Below are 20,496 nucleotides of genomic sequence, written 5' to 3'. Positions count from 1 at the left end.
ACTTGCTCACTGACAGGGTGCTGCTGTGGCGACAGATGAAGGGCTTTGGCTGCTTGTGTGGTTTTCCTGGTGGGCCTGGGACATGTCGTTCATTTGACTTATCAGTTCAAAGCACTGTGCTAGCCAAGTAGAGCAGTTAATCATATGTTATCCGTCAGCATATATAGAAACTCTCAGATTCACATTAAAAATAATTTAAATTTTCTTCAATTTAAATATTAAAAAAAGGGTTAACAACTTTCTAGTCTACTTTGATGAGAGCAATCATTAGGTTGAACCATATGAAAATGCCATTTTTATCAGTCAAAATTGGTAGAGTAGAAGCTTCTAAAATGGTTCAGCCTGCCCTGGATGGTTTGGCTCAGTGGATAGAATGTCAGCCTGCAGACTGAAAGGTTCCAGACTTGATTTCAAAGTCAAGGGAGAGGGACAGAGAGCTAGAAACATCGATGAGAGAGAAACATCAATCAGCTGCCTCCCCACACTGGGGATGTTCCCGAAACCAAGGTCGAGGGCACAGAGCTGGTTTCGGGAACATCCCCAGTGTGGGGAAGCAGCTGATTGATGTTTCTCTCTCATCGAAGTTTCTAGCTCTCTCTCACTCTTCCTTCTTCTCTGTGGAAAATCAATAAAATGTAAATAAAATAAAATAAAATAAAATAAAATGGCTCAACATGAGGATGAATTCTCATCAAAGTATGTGGTCACCTAATGAATCCTTGCTGTGGAATCAAAACCAAAAGTTATTCCAGAATGGCAAGATCCAAGTAAGAGAGTAATGCAGTCCCGCGGAATATCCTTGCTTTGATCAGTTGTTCCTTTATAGTTACAGGATATTTTGAGTACTTTTATACTCATTATTAATACACTTTTTTATCAATATTGATATAATATTTCTACTTCACAAAGTTAAACCGTTTTTGTAAACAAGTGGCTAGTGAAATATGCTCTTTACACCTCATAAACTCATAAAGTTATTAAACATGGGGAAAAGATATCTGGTTATAAAGTACTTGTGTTCCATAGGGTAATCAGTCATCATTTTATATTGATGCTAGGGAAATAAAATGAGTGTCACTTTAGAATTTGACCTAGCGAAATAGCAGCTTTGACGTAGGGACAGAGGAAGAAACATCAAGAAGGCAGAAGGAGAAACTGACTAGAAGGTTCCTCATTTCTGTGTGTCCAGCAGGACATGAAGGCTACCACCCATCTAGAGTGATTCAACAATTTTCAGCAAGGGATTGGGTCCCTAGTGGCTTTGAAATTAGAAACCCTGGATTTGAGCCCAGGTTTAATTCTCTCTCTGAAGCCTTGGGAGCATTATCAAGTCTTTCAAAACCTCACTTTTTAAAACCTATAAAATGAGAATAACAACATTATCTAGGCCAGTGTTTCCCAAACTTTTGAGATATGTGTACCCTTCTATAATTTCCGTAATGCTGAGTACTCCTTGTACTCATGAGATTGTAGAATTAGGAGCAGCTAAGCACGGCGCAGTGCATACCCCCACCAAACTCTTCCCGTACCCCTGGGGGTATGCATACCACACTTTGGGAAACACTCAATTCTAGCCCATAGGGATTTGCTATCATTACATGAGATAACATATGTAAAGTGCTTAGCTCAGGACTTAAAATTCAGGAAGCCCTATGTGCTGGGCATTCAGGACACAAAAATGAATGGAAGAGTCTCTCCTCTGGAATACCTAGCAGTGGTGCTGAAATTAAATGATAGCCATTTAGTTTCACCATGTTCATATCCCAAATGATGCAAAGAGCATTACATTGAAAAAATATCTAGGACAAGTACAATCTGGTCATTTCCTAAGTGCTATTGAACATTACTTTCTCTCATCGACATGTCTAATACCATCCATAGCATCCATAGTGGCAGTCAGCTGTACAGACGGAAAGTGTTGAAGTTAGGGGACTTAGAGGATTTGTGAAAGAGGGTGTTTTTCTGATTACCATGTATAAGATGCATTACAGCATACTAGTGGTACAGTGCACAAAATTCTGTGCTCAGAAGGCAGGTTCCCTCAGCCCAGCCTGCACCCTCTCCAATCAGGGACCCTTTGGGGGATGTTAATGGCCAGTTTAGGCCCGAATGTGGGAACGAGCCTAAACTGGCATTCGACATCCCTCTCACAATCTGGGACCACTGTCTCCTAACCACTCATCTGTCTGCCTGCCTGATCGCTCCTAACTGCCTCTGCTTGCCTGCCTGACTGATTGCCCCTAAACCCTCTGCATGCCTGCCTGATTGCCCCTATCTGCCCTCCCTTGCTGGCCTGATCTCACCCCCAACTGTAGGCTAGGTTGCTCCCAACTTCCCTCCCCTGCCAGCCTGATATTGCCCCCAACTGCCCTCCCCTGCTGGCCTGATATCACCCCATCTGCCCTTCCCTGCCTGCCTGATTACCTCTAACTGCCTCTGCCTGCATGATAACCCCTAACTGCCCTCCCCTGCAGGCCTGATCTCGCCATGAACTTCCCTCCTCTACCGGCCAATTTGGTTCTGATTGGTTGGTTTCTATGCCAGTCAGTATCTCTGGGTTTATCAATGGGGCCTGGTCAGAAAGGTGGGGCTGATCAGCAGCCCTGGTGGAGGCCTGGAGAAAAATGTAGGCACGGATGCTGGCCAGGCACAGAGAGAAAGAGAGAGGCAAATGTTGTTCAACAGCTGCCACACAGGCTACAGATCAAACCCTGCTTCGCTCTTCAGGCCTCTCTCTGGGCCTGATTCATAGCCCCCTCAGCAGTCATTGCTGGGTCGCCATAACCCAGAGCTGACTGTAGACTGACTTCTGGTGGTTGAGCCTCCAGTTGTTGTGGACTCAGGGTTTTAATATATTAGGATAATCACAACAGTCAGATTTACCTTCTCAGTAGAAGAAACATAAAGGTACCTCCAGTGGCCTCTGAAAAATGTATTGCCATCACTTTTTTTCTGTGGCTGGAGCTTGTAGAATTTAAAATCAGAGTGTCAGATGACCAAAATTTTCTTAAGGAAGTTACTAATGTATTTTCAAAGGTCTACTCTGAAAGGCCAACCAAATGACACAATGCACACTTCTCAGAATAGTAACAATTTGGAAAAAAGGAAACAATTTATGGGGCGGGTGTTGTCTGTTGTGAGTCCCAACTCCTTGCTCCCATCCCCTTTTTACTCCACTCCATCCACAGTGGTTTCCTGCTGTTCCACAGACATAGGGGCCCGTTCCTGCCTTAGAGACTTTGAACTTGGTGTACTCTCGGACTATAATGCTCTCCTCAGATATGCCCAAGGCTTGCTACTCCCTTCCCATCTTCAGGCATTTGTTTAAATTAGTCTTTCTTCCTCAGACCCAATACTTGCAACCCCTCTCCCAAACACGCACACACACCACCACCACCACCACCACCACTAGTTTACACTGCCAAATTCACTCTGCCTTTACCTTGTAAGAGAGAGCGGATTCAGCACACACAGGAAGCCAGCACCAAACAGGATGTCAAAGCTGTTGTATTCTTTCATGAGATGGAAAATGCTTTATCATTATCTTTTCTGACTATAGTCACGCCCTCTTCCCCTGTTAGGACTGTTCAGGGAATAAACAAGACTAATACAATAACGGTCAAACAAGCATTTCAAGGCTTTTTATGTCTTACTGTGTTGACTGACATTAAGCCAGTGTAATCCAAGGTGATGAGAAAGAGTAGAAAGGTGGAAACTTCTGAACTGTATAGATAAATGACCCACAGGACCGCAAAACATGCAAAAATTTGAGCAAAGTTCTGGTTTCTCCTCAACACTACTCAAAATAGTTGTAGTAAGACTTCAATGGAAGGTGTTAGAGTGCAAGCTTAGAGTGATTGGTTTGAGTTAGAAAGAAAACTGATTTGCGAACATCAGCATTTGAGGAAGTTGGAAGCTCTAATAATGAATCATTCAAGAACTTTCCAGAAAGATTTATATGCAATGCTACTCTTGTGCCAAGTATTTGTCTTCATTTAAGAAAAAAAAAAAAAGATCATTGGGAAACAAAACTATGACAGAAATTGCCCTTTCCAGCACTCACCAGGCATAACTTTCAAGAGTGTGAGACAAGTATTATTACAGTACCCGCCTCTGAGACTGTTAAAATAAGCTTAAAAAGTTAAAAATACATAAAGAATAATAATTACAAATACAACAGAGTTCTTACAGTGTTCTGTGTTGTTCTAGGAACTATATACAACTTATTCTCATCCCCGTTTTACAGGTAAGGAAACTGAGGTACACATACACGTGGACAATAACTGGGTTCAAGACCATGACTAGTGAGCACTAAGGCACATCTGAACTAGGCAATATGGCTGCAAAGCTTGTGATTCTAACCAATCTTCTAAACAGTTCAAGTATCTGGGAAAATGACTACACATAGTAAATGCTATGTTGGCAGTTTTTGTGAATTAGTGTAGATAAATTAGACTTTATGGAAGTGTTTGTATTCAAAATTTAAAACTAATACCAATAGGCAGGTTGGTAATAACATCTGGACGTGAGTCCCTTAGTAGGTTACCTTAGAACATAATTTGTTCAAATGCTACTTAGTCAAAGGGATATCAATTCTTCCTAAAAACCCTAGTGTTCTCTCTGTACTCTTATTAGGGATGGCAACTCTGTGACTTCCTGGAAAGGAACTTCTACCACCCTCATTCTCTCTTCCCTCCTATATCCAGTAACTCTCATTATCTTTTTCTTTTTAAACTCATAAATAGTTCTCATGAGAGCTTTATAACAGGCTTCTTTTCTTTCTTTCTTTTTCATGTTTCCAAAATGTAAAACAGAACACAATTCTGAACAACTCAGCGCCTGCAGTACACATTATTAAGAGTATGAAGTTGTCCAATGAGAAGATTCAATGATTCCTCCTTTGCAGCAAAAGCCACCATAGAGCTCATTTTCCCCTTCTATCTGTCCCATGAGCCACTCTTCAATCCTTTCTCTTGCTCTCAGAATGACCAGTGGGCCTGACATGTGCCTCAGATCCTTGTCTTCTTGCTCCTTTGGGACTTAGTTTTTATCTCTTCTCCCTCAGCACATCTTCAATTTCTATTCACTGCTTACTCCCGCCTTGTTCTTAAGCTTGCACAGGGTGTGCCGATCCCAAAAACTATTCACCTGACCCTGCTGCTTCCTCAAGCCATCTCTTCTCAAGTAAACAGTTCACACCTGTGGCCTTCATTTTCTCATGGTCCCTCCTTGTACCTCTTGATCAGTCCCTTACTATACCATTTCTCTCTCCTTATCATCTTTAGTACTTATTTGCTATATAAAAGATTTTACCAATTAATCAAATAATTTTATATCATTATTTAAATATTTACCCTGAACAACCTTATCTTAAATAAACTATAAGTAAGCTGGAAGAATGAGTTTATTTTGTCTTAATCAACAGCAGCTAGCACTGGGCTCTGGAGATAGGAGGTACACATGATCTAGCACTGGATGACTCAACTTTATATTTATGAATGTATTTTTATTAGAATAAAGCAATGTTAAAAATCTTTAATCAACAAATATATTTTTTTTCACATGAGCTCTAAGATAGTCTCTTTAATCCACCAAATACTTATCTGGTTATATTGAGTTGAAGAGTATAACCTCTTCCCTCAAAGCATGTCCAGTTGGTATCTTAGAACACGACCTTATTTGGAAAGAGGGATTTGCATATTGCAAGATGTGGTCAGACTGAATTAGGGTGGGCCCTAAATGCAATGACTCATGTCCTTACAAGAAAGCACGTGAAGACATACTTTTACTGACTTGGAGATAAATAAGACCATGGGGAGACACAGAAGGAAGAAGACCATGTGAAGATGGAAGCAGAATTTGGAGCCATACAGCCACAAGCCAAGAAACACCACTGATTGCCAGGCAAAATATGAGACAACTTTATTACAGTACCTGTCTCTGGAACTGTAAAATAATTTAAAAAGTTAAAAATACATAAAGAATAATAATTACAAATGCTTACAGAATTCTTCCAGGGTGCTGGGGCTGTTCTAGGGACTGTACTAGCATACAACTTATTCTCATCCCAATTTTACAGGTAAGGAAATTGAGGTACACATAGGCATGACAATAACTGACACAAGTCCATGACTAGTGAGCACCAAGCTACATTGCCTAGTTCAGTTGTGGCTTGGTGTGAATGAAAGAGAGAAAGGTTAAGGAATGTGAATGAAAGAGGAGTGAGGGAGTGTGAATGAAAGAGGAGTGAAGGAGTGTGAATGAAAGAGGAGTGAAGGAGTGTGAATGAAAGAGGAGTGAAGGAGTGTGAATGAAAGAGGAGTGAAGGAGTGTGAATGAAAGAGAGGAGTTAAGGAGAACTGCATGGACTGGTGCTTTAGCAACTGGACAAAAGGGATTGTTATTTGCTAAGAGACAAGCTGTGCTAAGGGAGGAATAGGTTTGCGGGATAAAAACTTTTGAGAGATGCTACTTGATATGCCCAAAACACTCAAATGGAGTTGTCCACATCGTAGTTGCATATGTGTACATAGAGTTCAGGAAAGGGGTCTGGCCTGGAGATATAAATTTTGGCATTATCAGGTTGTAGATGGGGTTTAAGGCCATGGTACTGAATGAGATCACCTAGTGGAAAGAGAGACATAGTTCCAGGATGGAGCCCTGGAGAGTGGTTCAAGGTTAGAAGTCAGACACAAAGAAGAACTCCCAAGGAGAATGAAAGGGAGCATGTAGAGAGGTGGACGGTACTAGTAGAGAGGGGAACCCCAGAGCGTGCTGAGAAGGGGGATGATCAACTGACAGGGCATGAGACTCAGGGAAAGCTGAGCTTTGGATTTAGTAACATAGATGTTAGGGACCTTGATGAGAACAGAGCTATTTTACTGACTGGATGACCATTCCAGCAAGTTTTGGAGGGAGCCAAGAGAGAAACTGCAGTGATAATAGAAAACTCTTTGAGGAGCTTGTGGTAAGGAAAGCAGGGAAAGGAACTGGAAGATTGGTAGGGATGTGGGGACCAAAAAGGACCTACTTTCCACCCTCCCTCCTTTCCTCCCTCCATCCCCCCCTTCCCTCCCCTCCCCTCCCATTCCCTCCACTCCACTCTCCTCCCCTCCCCTTCCCTCCTTTCCCTTTCAGGATATGAGAGATTACAGCATGTCTATATATAGAGAGGGGAAATAGCTGGAGCCATGCCTTTGAGTAGGCAAAGGGGGATTGGGTCTGTGCACAAAGGAGGACCGGCCTTGGACAGGTGCTGGGAGAGGCAGTGCAGGTGACACACAGGTACATACAGGCTGGAGGGAACTGAAAAAGCTCTCTCTGGTAGCTTAGAAAGCAAGGTCATCCATCAGCTGAGAAAGAGCATGGGAGGGTGGGAGGGCTGGAGGCTTAGGAAGAGGAGACACAGGAGAGAGTCCATTAGGAGAAAGGGCTAGTGAGCAAGTAGGGAATATGGGACATTGCCAGACAGTACCAAGGGGCCACTAGATGGTGGGTTACGGATTTTATTTTCAATGCAATCAAGCCATTTTCTTGCAGATTAATATCTCCCTTCTTGGAAATTTTACAATAAAGATTTGTCATCAATTAGGGTCTTTTTCTCCATGTCACATTAAACAGGAGGTAGCTTCTAGACATTGTGATGTTATTTTGTTTGCTTTTATTTATTTACTTATTTTATTTTGAATTATTTTAAGTCCTACTTTCCTGGGCGGACTTTTGGAGATCTAGTTTTTGCCATATATTTTTAAACTTTGTCCATTTTATTTTATGTTGACTGTGCCACATTTTCCATTATGAATTGACATGATAAAATATGACATAATAATCACATAATGATAAAATATTACCATTTATATGTGCTTTTTATGAGAAGTTTGAGGGTAATTTCCCTCAGATGTTTCTGACCCATTCTATTGTCTCCGATTTATATCTTAAATGATGTAAAATCAGATTTTCCCTGTTCTTTATCACTCTGAATGCCAAGAGAAAGCAAATGTTGGCCTCCAAATACCCTCAAGATAAAAAAAAAAGGCAGTATCAAAACTCTCTGTTTTGCAATAAACTCATGTGGTTAAGAAAGAACATGAGAAGAGGGGAAGGAGAGAGTTATATGCTCAGATTCTTTGGAGATAGAAACTGCCTTGACATCTATTTACTTTTTTAAAATTTTTATTTATTTATTTATTTTATAGAGATTTGTTGTTCCACTGGCTTATTCTTGCATGTTCCTGGACCAGGGATCAAACCTGCAACCTTGATGTATCTGGATGGTGCTCTAACCAACTGAGCTACCATTTCCAGTTTGTTAGCAATCTAAAATTTTTAATTTGTATTAATAAAAAGGTAATATGCTAATTAGACCAGATAGACCAGATGTCTTCCAGATGTCCTTCGGGACAAAGCTGCAGTAGCTGTGAGGGCTGAGGAGGGCTGCAGCCATGGCGGTCAGCAGTGGCAGCAGGAGAGGGGTCATGGGGGAGGCATCTTCCCCCGATGGGCCTGGTCATCTCCTTCAGAAGGAGGCCAGACTGCATCTTAAGCCCACTATCTGCGGTCAGGTCAGTAGAATATTCCCTGAGGGATCCCAGACTGAGAGGGGGGGCAAGCCCGGCTGAGGGAACTCCACCCCACCCCCAGTGCATGAATTTTCATGCACTGGGCCTCTAGTGTAATAATAAAAGGGCGGTGATAAAGCATATCATATGCCTTTATAGATCACACCCAATCTTTTAGAATTCCTAATGCAACTTAGGTAATTAACTTTCCTCTTCCACCTTCCTTTTCCAAGTGCTAAGGAAGGAGTTTCCTCCTTGTCCCAGAAAGATGAGTCTTGTTTGATCTAAACCAAGCTTGGTAATCCATTCCCTTGCCAATGATCAGTTTTGAAGTGGACAAGGGACACAAATCTGGCCAATAAGACATGAAGGGAAGTTGCCTTGGGCTGAAGGTCTTCTGGAAATATCTTTTCTCCCTGATAAAACAGATTGTGAGTGAGGAATGGCATCCCCTTCTGTCTCATGAAGCAGCTGTTTGAGCTAATGATGTGTTGTTGCAGCAGTCACAACTTGACCCTGAGAAGACAAGCTTGAGAACAAAAGCTGACAACAGTTTGAGAATGGCAGAACTGAAAGATAGAATGAACTTGGGTCCTTGAGGATGTTGTTGGATATCTGTGTTAACTGTCTTCTGCACTTCCAATTATATAGCATGTTAATAACACAATAAGAAAAATGAACATTTAATACATGTTGAGGAGTTAATAAATATGGCATCTGGCCACTATTGGCCAAGTACAAACAACCTTTGGTCAGGTTTTCTGTTACTTGTAACCAAACACATTCCTACACACTCCTCACACAGAACCAGGGGGCTGTGAATTGCTGGTGAACGGCATGCCTGGAGGCCAGTCTAATGGCCTATAAATTATTAACTCTTTAAGTTTAGTTGTTTTCTGTGCAGACTTGCCTGGACAGCATTTATCATTTGCTTTTTCATGTTTTGATCATTTACTGGAGAGACATGTAGTACTTTTTACCACAGTCGATGTTTATATTTCCTTTAAAATTGTGAATTATTTGAGGACAAGGGTCCTACCTATCCTTGTTATATCTTTGGTGACCACCAAAGTGCCTGGCATATAGAAAACTCTCAATACATATGTGCTGACTTGGAGAATTACTTTCTACTGACAGTGTGTGCTGGGTGCATGATGCAGAAGGCTTTCCTGAACTTGGAGGTAGGAAATGGAAGCAGATTCTGTAGGAAGAGGGAGTTAGGTCAGAGAAACCTAGTAGATTAGCTCTTGCCAAAAGGATAGTCATGTGAACATGAGAAAATTCTGCACTTTGATAATCCAGCAAGCATTCAAGGAGTCATCCCTGTTTCTACTCTTCCTCACTTTTTTTTTTTTAAGGGTAGTAAGAATTGACTTATTTGTTTATTTACTTATTTTTAATCCTCACCTGAGTATATTTTTCCATTGATTTTTAGAGAGAGTAGAGAGGGAAAGACAGAGAGAAATATCGATGTGAGAGAAACACACATTGATTGGTTGCCTCCTGCACTTGTTTGGGACCAGGGCCCAGGCCAGCGAGGACCTGCAACCAAGGTACATTCCTTGACCATGTCCTTGACCAGAACTGAACCTGGGACACTTTGGTCTGCAAACCATCATTTTATCCACTGAGACAAACCAGCTAGGATTTCCTCACTCTTCATGTTCCCATACATTATGAATTACCTCCAAAATACATCTTGCTCTTTTTTTAAACATCTCCAATGCTATCACCTCCTCCAATCTTCCATCTCTCACCTGAACAAACTACACTTCACCCCCCCTCCCCCATTATTTACACAGGGTCAGAGACATATTATAGAAATGGAAATAAAATCCTGCCACACTCATGCTTAGAGTCAAGAGAAATGCCTCTCTGTGTCCCTCTGTCCTATCACACTATTTTTGTCTCAGCAGATATTACTGTCTGATATTACTCATGTGCTTGCCTACTACCCATGTGCCCCATATATTATAAAGATCCATGGTAGCAGGCTCTTCATCTCTACTACTCATCACTGCACCTTCAGTAACACCTGCCATGCAGGGAACATTTAATACATGTTGAGGAATTAACAAATATGGCATTTGGCCACTCTAGGCCTTAGCCTTGAAGAGGTTTTAAATGGAAACTATCCTATCTAATAAAAGAGAAACATGCAAATTGACCATACCTTTGCTATGCCCACAAGCCATGCCCACCAGCCAATCAGGGTGAGTATTCAAATTAACCCAACCAAGATGGAGGTTAATTTGCATATCCACGCAAGAGCAAAGACTGAAGACAGTGTAGAAAGAAGCCAAGTGCTGCAGAAGGGAGTGAAGCTGCCAAGAAGCAAGCAAGCAGGGCATGGGAGAAGGGAAGAAAGCAGGAAGCCCTATTGTAGGAATCTTCCTGCAATGGGCCTATAGAATATATATATATAAAAGCCTAAGCAACCTTTATGGCCAGTTGCCATGATGTGCATTGACCACCAGGGGACAGACACTCAATGCAGGAGCTTCCAGCTGGTGGTCAATGCGCTCCCACAGCCAACCTCCCCAGGCCCAAATCACCCTGATCAGCCCTGAATAGCCCGATTGTGGGCCAGGCCAAGGAACCCCACCTGTGCATGAATTCGTGTACTGGGCCTCTAGTTAAATAATAAAGAAAAACCACAGGGAAATGAAGTTGTCTGTTAAACTCATGGATCTGAGCTTGAGCAGGTGGGGCTTTAAAACAACTGGGAAAATAAGAAGAGGATATTTCAGCTTTATTAAGATGGTATTAAGGTGACAGGAGCCACCCGGCCAGTTTTGGAGACCCAGTGTGAAGCCAGAGATGGAATAGTCTTTACCTGATACTCACCCCATAGATCTCCTTTTTCTCCATCGTACGTCCTGCTTCAGCGTGGCCCCCAGGTGTCATTATTAAAGCCCCTGCTGGCTTTGGCTCTGCTTTAAATGACCTCTGCTTTTTGGGCCTTAGATGCTGAATTATGTGACTTAAGCTCATGGGTCTTCTTAATTCCCCAGTGAACCAAATAATGAAAAGATGTGCACATTAATGTGTACTCTTAACTAAAGCAAATGGTTTATCATTAAATTAAAAAAAAAACATCCTAGGAAGTTATAATTTTGAAGTACAATATAAAACTTCAAATACAGTACTTGGCAAAAACAAAACAGCTAACTCAGAAGTTCCAATTTTGTGGTTCAGTTTACTCCAAGGTTAAGAGACACACCTCTACTGGAAGTCACATTGGAGCTATGAAGACTAAAGGTAAAAATATTTACAAGCTACTGATTTACAACAAGGAAAGTATAAGCATCAAGCCATAAAGCAATGATTTATCATTAACTTAAAAAACTCTCATCAAAGCATTTTCTTACATAGTTATTTATGGGAACCAGCAGGCTGAGGGAAGACTAGAAGTCAAAAGACTTGGATTCCCAAGTTCTAATAATTACAAAGCCCTAAACTTCTATGCTTCAGTTTCTTCAGTGTATAAAGTCAGGCTATTAATACTTCTTTCTGTTGTGGTTATTTCATAAAGATCAAATGAAATAATACAACATCCACTGGAAACAAAGCAAGTGTAATTCAGAGCTAGTAGTATATCTGGATCTACTACTACTACTACTAAAACATGAAATAAGACCAATCAAAAGTGTGGGGTATCAGTCCTGGGATGGAAGGTGTTGCCTAGCTACAGCTCATATAGGAAAGGAGGCAGTAACAGCAGGTGCTTTTCCTCAGAACACTTAGCATCCAAGGATTAGCCATCATGAAATTATAATATAGGTATTTGAGTGGGAATTTGTAACATTTATGCAAATATGGCCTCATTAATTTTATACTTGATCGCTAACAGAACGATTTGGGTTCAAGAGCACCAGCTCTGGAGTCACATTGCCTAAGTCTAACTCTGTGCAACTTAGAGCAGTTCCTTAACTTTTCTGTAGCCAGCTTTTAAGATGGATCCAGTAATCTCCACCACTAGTATCCATGCCCTGGTGTAATGCCCTTTCTCACTACAGCAGCGTTGCTCTGTGTGACCAACAGAATACAACAGACAATGTGCTTGTATAGCATTGGTCACACTTCTGAGGTGAAGTCATAAAAGGCACTGCAGCCTCCTACATGGATCCGTCATTCTAAGGAAAGCCTGGTACCCTATGGAGAGGCCCACTTGCTGGGGAACTGAGGCTGTAGCAATTTACAGCAATGTAAGAGAGCTTGCAAGTGCATCCTATGGCCCCAGTCAAGCTTTCAGATAATACCTTGACTACAACCTCATGAGAGATCTTGTCCAGAGCCACCCAGCTAAGCTGCTGCCAAATTCCTGACACAACTATGACATAACAAATGTTTGTTGTTTTAAGTTTCGGGGTAATTCATTGTGCAGTAATCAATCATTAAAGCAACTTCTCAGTTTCCGAAAATCATCTGTAAAAATGGAGATGATAATAGTATCCTTTTCAAAGGGTTGTTGTAAGGATTAAAGGACAAGTATATTAAAAGCCCTCAGCCCCATACCTGGCACACAATGTTGGCTGTTATTACATCTTTGCAGACCTTCTTTTCCACAAGCAAGGTGATCCTACACGCATTTACAGTCACATTCCCTGAAGGCCTTAGTACTTTGTTAAGCCATAAAATTTCAAGTGTAGAGATCCAGCTCTAGTCAGTCCCTTTATATGGCTTTCTCTAACCATCAGTTGGGCAAAGATTCTTCCCTTTTTCTCTCTAATCCCTTTTGTGATGAGCAGCAAGATGTCTAAGAGAGAAAAATCAAAGGCACATGCTATGTATGGCTAGGGAACCAAATGCCAAATGAGCTGGCCTGAAAAAGACCAACCCATTGACCTTATGAACACTCAACAATGGTTGACAATAGTGAACTGAGCTAGCTGGAGTCAATGCGAGCTTTCACAGAGCTCACTGTTTAGAAATTGTCCCTGAAATGTACAAAGCTTTCATTCAGGCGTTAATTCTGTGCTGGTCAGCCTGGAATAGATCCTGAACTTCCTCAGGCAAACTTCGTAGATGTTATCTTTCTTTCTTTGATTATTCCTGTCTCCTTCGCATTTGTGTTTTCTTTTATTACTGATGGATGGGTGAGCAGTCAAATTTCCTATGCACTGCAGAAACGTATTCGAATTGAGGAAATGTACTGCTAAAGCAGGGCAAAGGGAAAAAGAACAGCTACATTTCCATTCCATAATAAAACTCAATAATAAAATCATTTGATAAATAATAAAATGAAGTAATAAATCCATGTGACAAACATTTTAAGAACTCGGCCTAGCATATAATTTAAAGGGGGAAATAAAAAGATCACAGTACTGAAATGAGAAGGTTCTATTGCTACTAAGCCATATTATTATTATTCAAATTATTCCATTATGAATACATATATGTTTTACTGATGGTTCTTTGGGGAAAAGAATGTATAAATATGTAATATGCCTTTTAGTAGGACATTTTGAAATTTAAAACAAAATACAATTCTTTATTATACATAAAGGAGGTGAACTTTTAATTTTGCTTAGTGAATGCATAATTTCTGACATCAAGGAGTTTTTATTCTAAAATACAGATGACACTAGTATTAAGTAGGCTTCCCTCCCTCCACCCCCCACTTCATTTCCCTCACCCCTTCTGGGTGTGTCTAGTTCTGCTGAAGTCATCCTTCCATATGGAAACACTTAACCTTCTCTTAAACCAACCTCTCAGGGAAGGAAATTGTGTTTGCTAATTTCTTCCTCCTTACTTTTGGCTGTTTATTTCTTTACTTTCCACATAATCTAGCACTTTGCTTTGTTTTTCTATCAAGTGTTTCCTTCATTCTTTCCTTTTCTCTCTTTTTTCCTTTCCTTCCCATTTATATTTCCACTCTCCTGCCTCACCTCCTCTCTTCCTTCCAGGTATGTATTTGATTTTAAACCTAGATTGACGACTTGCAAGACTTTTCTTGGGCTCTGGATTCTTTAGAATAATGTGATCCCTTCCAGTAGCAGAGCCGGAGGAAAGGTATGGCTGATTTAGTGAAAATTCTGTGGCAAGGCAGGCATTGGAACAAGGTGAGCTCCATTTTCTCCTCAAATATGTAAAGTGTAAATGCCATGTAAGAAATATGAGGAACCCTGGCCAGTGTGGCTCACTTGGTTGAGTATCATCCCATACACCAAGAGTTCAGTGGCTAAATTCCCAGTCAGAGCACCTGCCTAGGTTGCAGGCTCAATCTCCAGGAGGGGACATGCACGAGGCAGCTGATCGATGTTTCTCTCTCATTAATATTTCCCTCTCTACCTTCATCTCTCTCTAAAATCAATGGAAAAACATATTCTTAAAAATATATAGAAGGAGACAAGTTCAGTGGTGGTATAAATAAAGCACAAAATGAAACCACATCTCCTCCTAGTTTCCCAAGAGTTGTCCTTAGCCACGCTCCCCTTACTCCTTGTGTTCCCTGAAATATAGTGGCAACCATACTTTGGTAAAAACTGCTGTTTGAATTTTAACCCTGCTAAGTATGGCTGTTGCATCTGATTAAAACACTGGGTACATACGTCAGCTTCCAGGTGAAGACCTGGAGGCTAAGGCAGAGGAGATTAATTCCCACTGACTCAGTAGCTTCAGGGATAGAAAACACTGGGCTCTGCTTCTGTGTTATTGCTATTGCAAGACAGGGCCACATTCCAATATCCAGCACGATGTGAGTGGGAACCAACCCTGCGGGCTGTCCCCAGTCTTTAGAATTTAGTCTTTAGGATTTAGAATTTAGAACAAAGGAAAATTCCTATGGTTTAAACCTTTAAAAGGAATTGCCTACCCCTGAAACCTTGGGAGTCCACCTGCGTGTGGTGCTCTTGTGGCTGTCCTGGCCAGTCAATAAATCCTTGCCTGCTTTTTTTCATTAATTAATCAGCCTCCGGTGGTCTTATTTTGAACCCAGGGTTCGACCCCACAACATTCCCAGAGATCAAAGTCTAATCGTCGCTCTATATAGCCTCCCCATTCTGGTCTGTACCACCAGTCTCTTGGGACACTTTCCCTAATTTCCCTCCAGCCTCGCTCCACTAAAACCTACCTTCCCACAGTCATGCCCAATAGTTCAGGCATGCCCAGAATTCTCCAGCAGTTCTTCCCCTACAGGTTACAATCATATCCTTTTCCTGCTGCCCACCTTCCTCTCCGGCTAAGAGTCCTTTTACAATCCCAGATTAGAGCATGTGACCTTGTATCTCCGTGTAGACACAAAAGACATTCACTTTCTTTCCAGAAAACCTTACCTCCAGAACCTGAAGTTAACCACTAAGCCTCCCTGCAGAGGAAGCTCCTGGTAAGAGTTTTCCTCATACTTTTGCAGAAGCATCCTTCTAACCCCCGGGCAGTGTGCTCAAGCCTCACGGACCTGTCCCATTGAGTCACAGCCAGAGGTGAAGATGTGACTCTCTGGGGAAGCTCCTATCAGAGAGGACGTTCTTGAGATATTTGTTCAAATTTCATTTGCATAAAAAAGGTAAGTACTCCTTAAGGGAAACGATAAGGTAGCCCCTCCCGGGGCTTCAGGAGTGACTCAACAAAACAAAACACCAATAGTTTACTCCAGTGTTTTTCAACCTTTTTTGGGCAAAGGCACACTTGTTTCATGAAAAAAATCACGAGGCACACCACCATTAGAAAATGTTAAAAAATTTAACTCTGTGCCTATATTGACTATATATAAAGTAATTCTCTTGAATAGGAATCAAATAAACACAAAGAAAGTATTTTATATTACTTTATTATGAAATATTAAGTAAACAAAATAGTGAAAAATTATAAAATTCTTGTCTTGTCTGCACCTACGGCACACCAGGCAACATGTGCCGCGGAACAGCGGTTGAAAAACGCTGGTTTACTCTCACCAAATCCCAGAAGTCAGTTTCAGGACCTAAGCCCCCAGGGCATTCACTGCCTATCTCAAGTGGCTTATCAAAGTCATGTCCTAGGGCAAGTTTTGATAATTACAGTTTTACCCATCCTTCCTGCACAACAGTGGTGCCTCAGGGACTTTTAAAAAATATTTATTTTATTGATTATTCACAGAGAGAAAGATAGAGGGATAGAGAGTTAGAAACATCGATGAGAGAGAATCATCAATCAGCTGCCTCTTGTACACCCCCTACTGGGGATGTGCCCGCAACCAAGGTACATGCCCTTGACCGGAATCGAACCCGGGACCTCTCAGTCCGCAGGCTGATGCTCTATCCACTGAGCCAAATGGGTTTCGGCCTCAGTGACGTTTTGGTTACTTTGATTTGTTTGCATGTCTGTTTCCCACTAAATTACTATGAACTTATTGAGGTCAGAGATCTTTATATTTATAAAATTTAATCATTGTCTTTGCAGCAATTAGTACGGTGCCTGAAACATAATGTAAGATGTGAATATTTGCTCGTATGGATGACCTCATCCTTTGGCTTTGTGTGTGTGGTTGTTTAAATGTACAAAGTATCATTTTATAAAGAGAGTTAGAGTTCAACAGTTCACAACAGAGTCCAAAGTGAGTGGACCGATGCTTGACATTTAACAGTCTAAAATGGTAGCACCCATTGCTTTAAGTTAGTGAAATCATTATCAATAGGTCAACACATTCAGTTATTTAACCTTGGGCACCTTTGCCCTGGCACTGAAGTTGCTGGGCAAACATGGTTTTTGATAGCATATCTATAAACTAATTCTGCACAGAAACCTGGATAACACATCCTCCGTATATAAGCACTATGTACACACACCCTGGCTGACTACACCACCCAGAGTAGATGCTTCAGCTAGCTGCCCAGCATGTGTTAATACTGAAATGAAAATAAATATTTAAAAGGAAAGTTGGGCCGAGGAGACCCAACCTGGTTATTCTCGTGTGCTCACATCAATAGAGTGTATTCCATTATACGAATGTTTTATATTAAGAGCTAGGACTGGACTGGAGCAGTTGGCCACGCTGAAGGAAATGGAGGTGGCTTTAAATGAAAGAATGCACCAAATCTACCCCTCTCTGTATATCATGTAGTATATATAGCAGCTTCATGACTTCACTCTGAAATACTTCCTTCTATAATGTCTGTAAGTGGTCAGTCATGTTCCCGCATCCCAACTTTGAGGGATGCCCACCATTCCTGGAGGGAAACCACCTGGGGCCCTGGGCTCTGTCTTCTCCAAACTGCATGTTGGGGCTTGTTTTCTCGTTCCCCGACACCCATGTGACGTTTGAGATCTTTAAACACTACCTCCTTTCCTTGGAGGACCACAACAACTTAAAAGTTTAATTTAATAATAATAATAATAATAATAATAATAATAATAATAATAAATCCCAGCCCACCCAGCTCCCCTAATTTCAGGAAGTACTCAGAAGTTATAGATGAAACGACTGCAAGGCTCCTGCATCATCAACAGCGGAAGTCCATCTAACTGCCACCCTGGAAACAGCAGCAACACAACATCTGGGGCCCTCAGCTACCACCTGTCTGTCCCAAGGGTCCCAGCTCCCCGACCAAAATCCTCGTCCCCCTTCCGGTGGTTAAACAGAAGCAGATCCCGGTTTCCAACTGTCCTATCTCTCCCCAAAGTGACACACTTACTGCCTTGGCTCAGCAGGACGGCGGGCACGGTGATGATGGTGACGAGCGCCGCAGTCCCCAGCAGTCCCAGCAGCACCTTCCACTGTGTCTGCAAGCGGTCAGATCAGCCGGGTTAGCTCAAGCCCTTTGCCCCGGCTGGGGAGGGGGCCAGGAGGACCTGGGCTTGCACCCCGCTGGCATCGGGGTTTCCAGGTGGGCGCGCATTGGCTGGGATGGGGTGGGGGTGGGGGTGTTACGGTGATCTGGGAGGGTTTGGAGCGAGCCAGTGGGAGGTAGGAAGAGCGGTCGCCCTTGAACTTGTGGCCTCCGAGCACATTACCCTTTGCTTCTACTCCGCCCGCACGTCAGAAGCCTAGGGAGAGCCTGGCGCGCGTATTTGGGTGGCTCTCTGAGCGCCCCGGGTCCAGCCCGGAACCCCGCCGGAACCCCGCCGCCACCCCGCCGCCCCAGAGCGAGAGCGGAGACCCAGAAAGTCCCTCCACCTGTCGGAGGGCGGCCCCGCGCTGCCGCCTAACAGGAGCCCCGGGTCCGCTCCGAGGGATGAGGGGAGCCTTTGGGAGAGAGTCTGGTGGACAGGCACCTACAGCTCCGACCCCGGGGCCGGGGGAGCGGGAGGCGCGCTACTCACTCACCTTCATGGTCGGCGGCGGCGGCTCCCGGGAGCGGAGGTCCGGCCGGAGCGGGGAGGCGGCAGGAGTCAGACTCGCCGCCCGGACGCGCGTGCAGCTCCGCCGCGCCCCGCCAGCCGCGCAGTCACTAGGCGCTCCCGGGGTTCGGCCCCGAGTTAAACATTAGCGAAGTAGAAAGTAGAAAGGCTGCGGGACAGGCTGCGGGGGAAGGCGCCTGCGGACACTGCCATCCCGGCCGGGGGCGCCAGAGAGGCACCTCCCCCGGGCTGTGCGGGGCGCGGGGCGGCGGCCAGGGTGACTCCCGGGGGGCGGGTGTGAGACCCCTATGGGGGGTTATGCAGGCGCCCGGCATCCGACGGGGCGTTCCAAGCCGCCGACTCCCTGGGCCAGGGTCTGTTTTATGAGAAGAGCGTTGGAGCTGGGCTCCTGCAATCTCGCGTGGATGTGCGGAGCCCAGAGAGGGCATGGGGCTCTGCAAATTCACCCACTAACTTACTGCCTTGGCTCAGCAGAACAGCAGGCACAGTGATGCCACTGAAACCCAGGACGCTCTCCCTCTAGCCAGTGAAAGGTGTGTTGGGGAGGTGTGGGATGTTTAAGGTTCTGGGTGGCACAGTGAGGGAGAGGGTGATTGTTCACCTATGAATGAAACTTGGAGGCTGAGGATTTGGAGTCTCCCTCAACACGGAATTTCTGGCTTGTGTTGCAGGCTTACCTTTTCATTAAGATGCCAAAAATAATACTACTCCCCACCCCACCCCCACCACACCCCCGGGGCGTTGCTCTAAGCATTTGCTGTGTTTGTTTTACAGGAAGGAAGTCTAAGCTCAGAGAGGGTGAGCCACTTGGCCCCTTCTCGCAGCTGGGAAGTCGTGGAGTCTGAATGAAGAGCCATGTTCTTAACCACTGGCCGGAGGGCCGCTTAGCTTTCAGTCTTGCAAAGAAGATTTGAAGAAGAGAAAACCGTCAGGCGTGGCTCTGCCTTTTCCCAGATCCCCATTATGCCCTGTAGGTTCATGTGTTGGTTTGTTCATCCATCCATCCGTCCATCCATCCATCCGTCCATCCGTCCATCCATTCATCTCCACATCCTCCCATTTATTCCATCCATTTCACTAACATGTGCATGACTGCGATGCAGCAGACTCTTTTAGAAGCCAAAGTGGAAAAGTGGAACAAGACAGAAGAGGTCTGTGCACTTGGCACTTTCAGTATAAAACACACAGGTACATATTTGTGTGTGGGCCCCCTCTTTGCTCATTCTCTTGAGGATGCGCTACTCTTTACCTTCTAAAAAGCCTCTTCAGTTTGCTCACTGCTGTGGAAAAACAAAGCCTCTCTGTCCGTAGTTAAAAATGCCAAATCCTATGGAGCATGAAAACACACAGACACCAGAGGGGAGAGGGCATGAATGGGGGGTGAGGGTGGGGGGCGGCAATGGGGATATAAGGACACATATGTAATACCTTAATCAATAAAAAGTTAATAAAAACAAAAAATGATTATGAATAAATTCAAATTTACAATAGTTATCTCCATTCCAGACTTAGCTTCTGCAATCACGGATCATTTCCCCTCTTGACCACTATGCCTGTGATACATACGTATGTACACTCATCCACACCCACCTCCTGAGGCTCACACTGAACTCTGTCTTCTCCAATACCCTCGGCCCACCCTTCCCTGATCACCTCCACC

General features: G+C 43.4%; 1 protein-coding gene across 1 annotated transcript in view; it reads right to left on the bottom strand.

The window, feature by feature from the left end:
* The window catches only part of DPP4 (dipeptidyl peptidase 4), an 81,058-nt gene extending 62,117 nt beyond the window's left edge, over nucleotides 1–18,941 (bottom strand). Inside the window, exons 1-2 of the mRNA XM_045575326.1 lie at nucleotides 18,802–18,941; nucleotides 18,169–18,257 (exon numbers count right to left, since the gene is read on the bottom strand). Of these exons, the coding sequence (XP_045431282.1) occupies nucleotides 18,169–18,257; nucleotides 18,802–18,807 (95 nt within the window). The 5' untranslated portion in view covers nucleotides 18,808–18,941. The remainder of the gene's footprint in view (nucleotides 1–18,168; nucleotides 18,258–18,801) is intronic.
* Nucleotides 18,942–20,496: the final 1,555 nt, after the last annotated feature.

Source organism: Pipistrellus kuhlii, unplaced genomic scaffold (genome assembly GCF_014108245.1).
Source record: "Pipistrellus kuhlii isolate mPipKuh1 unplaced genomic scaffold, mPipKuh1.p scaffold_m20_p_7, whole genome shotgun sequence".
Lineage (NCBI taxonomy): Eukaryota > Metazoa > Chordata > Mammalia > Chiroptera > Vespertilionidae > Pipistrellus > Pipistrellus kuhlii.
The sequence above is the reverse complement of the archived record's forward strand: the minus strand, read 5'-3'. Positions and strand labels throughout refer to the sequence as shown.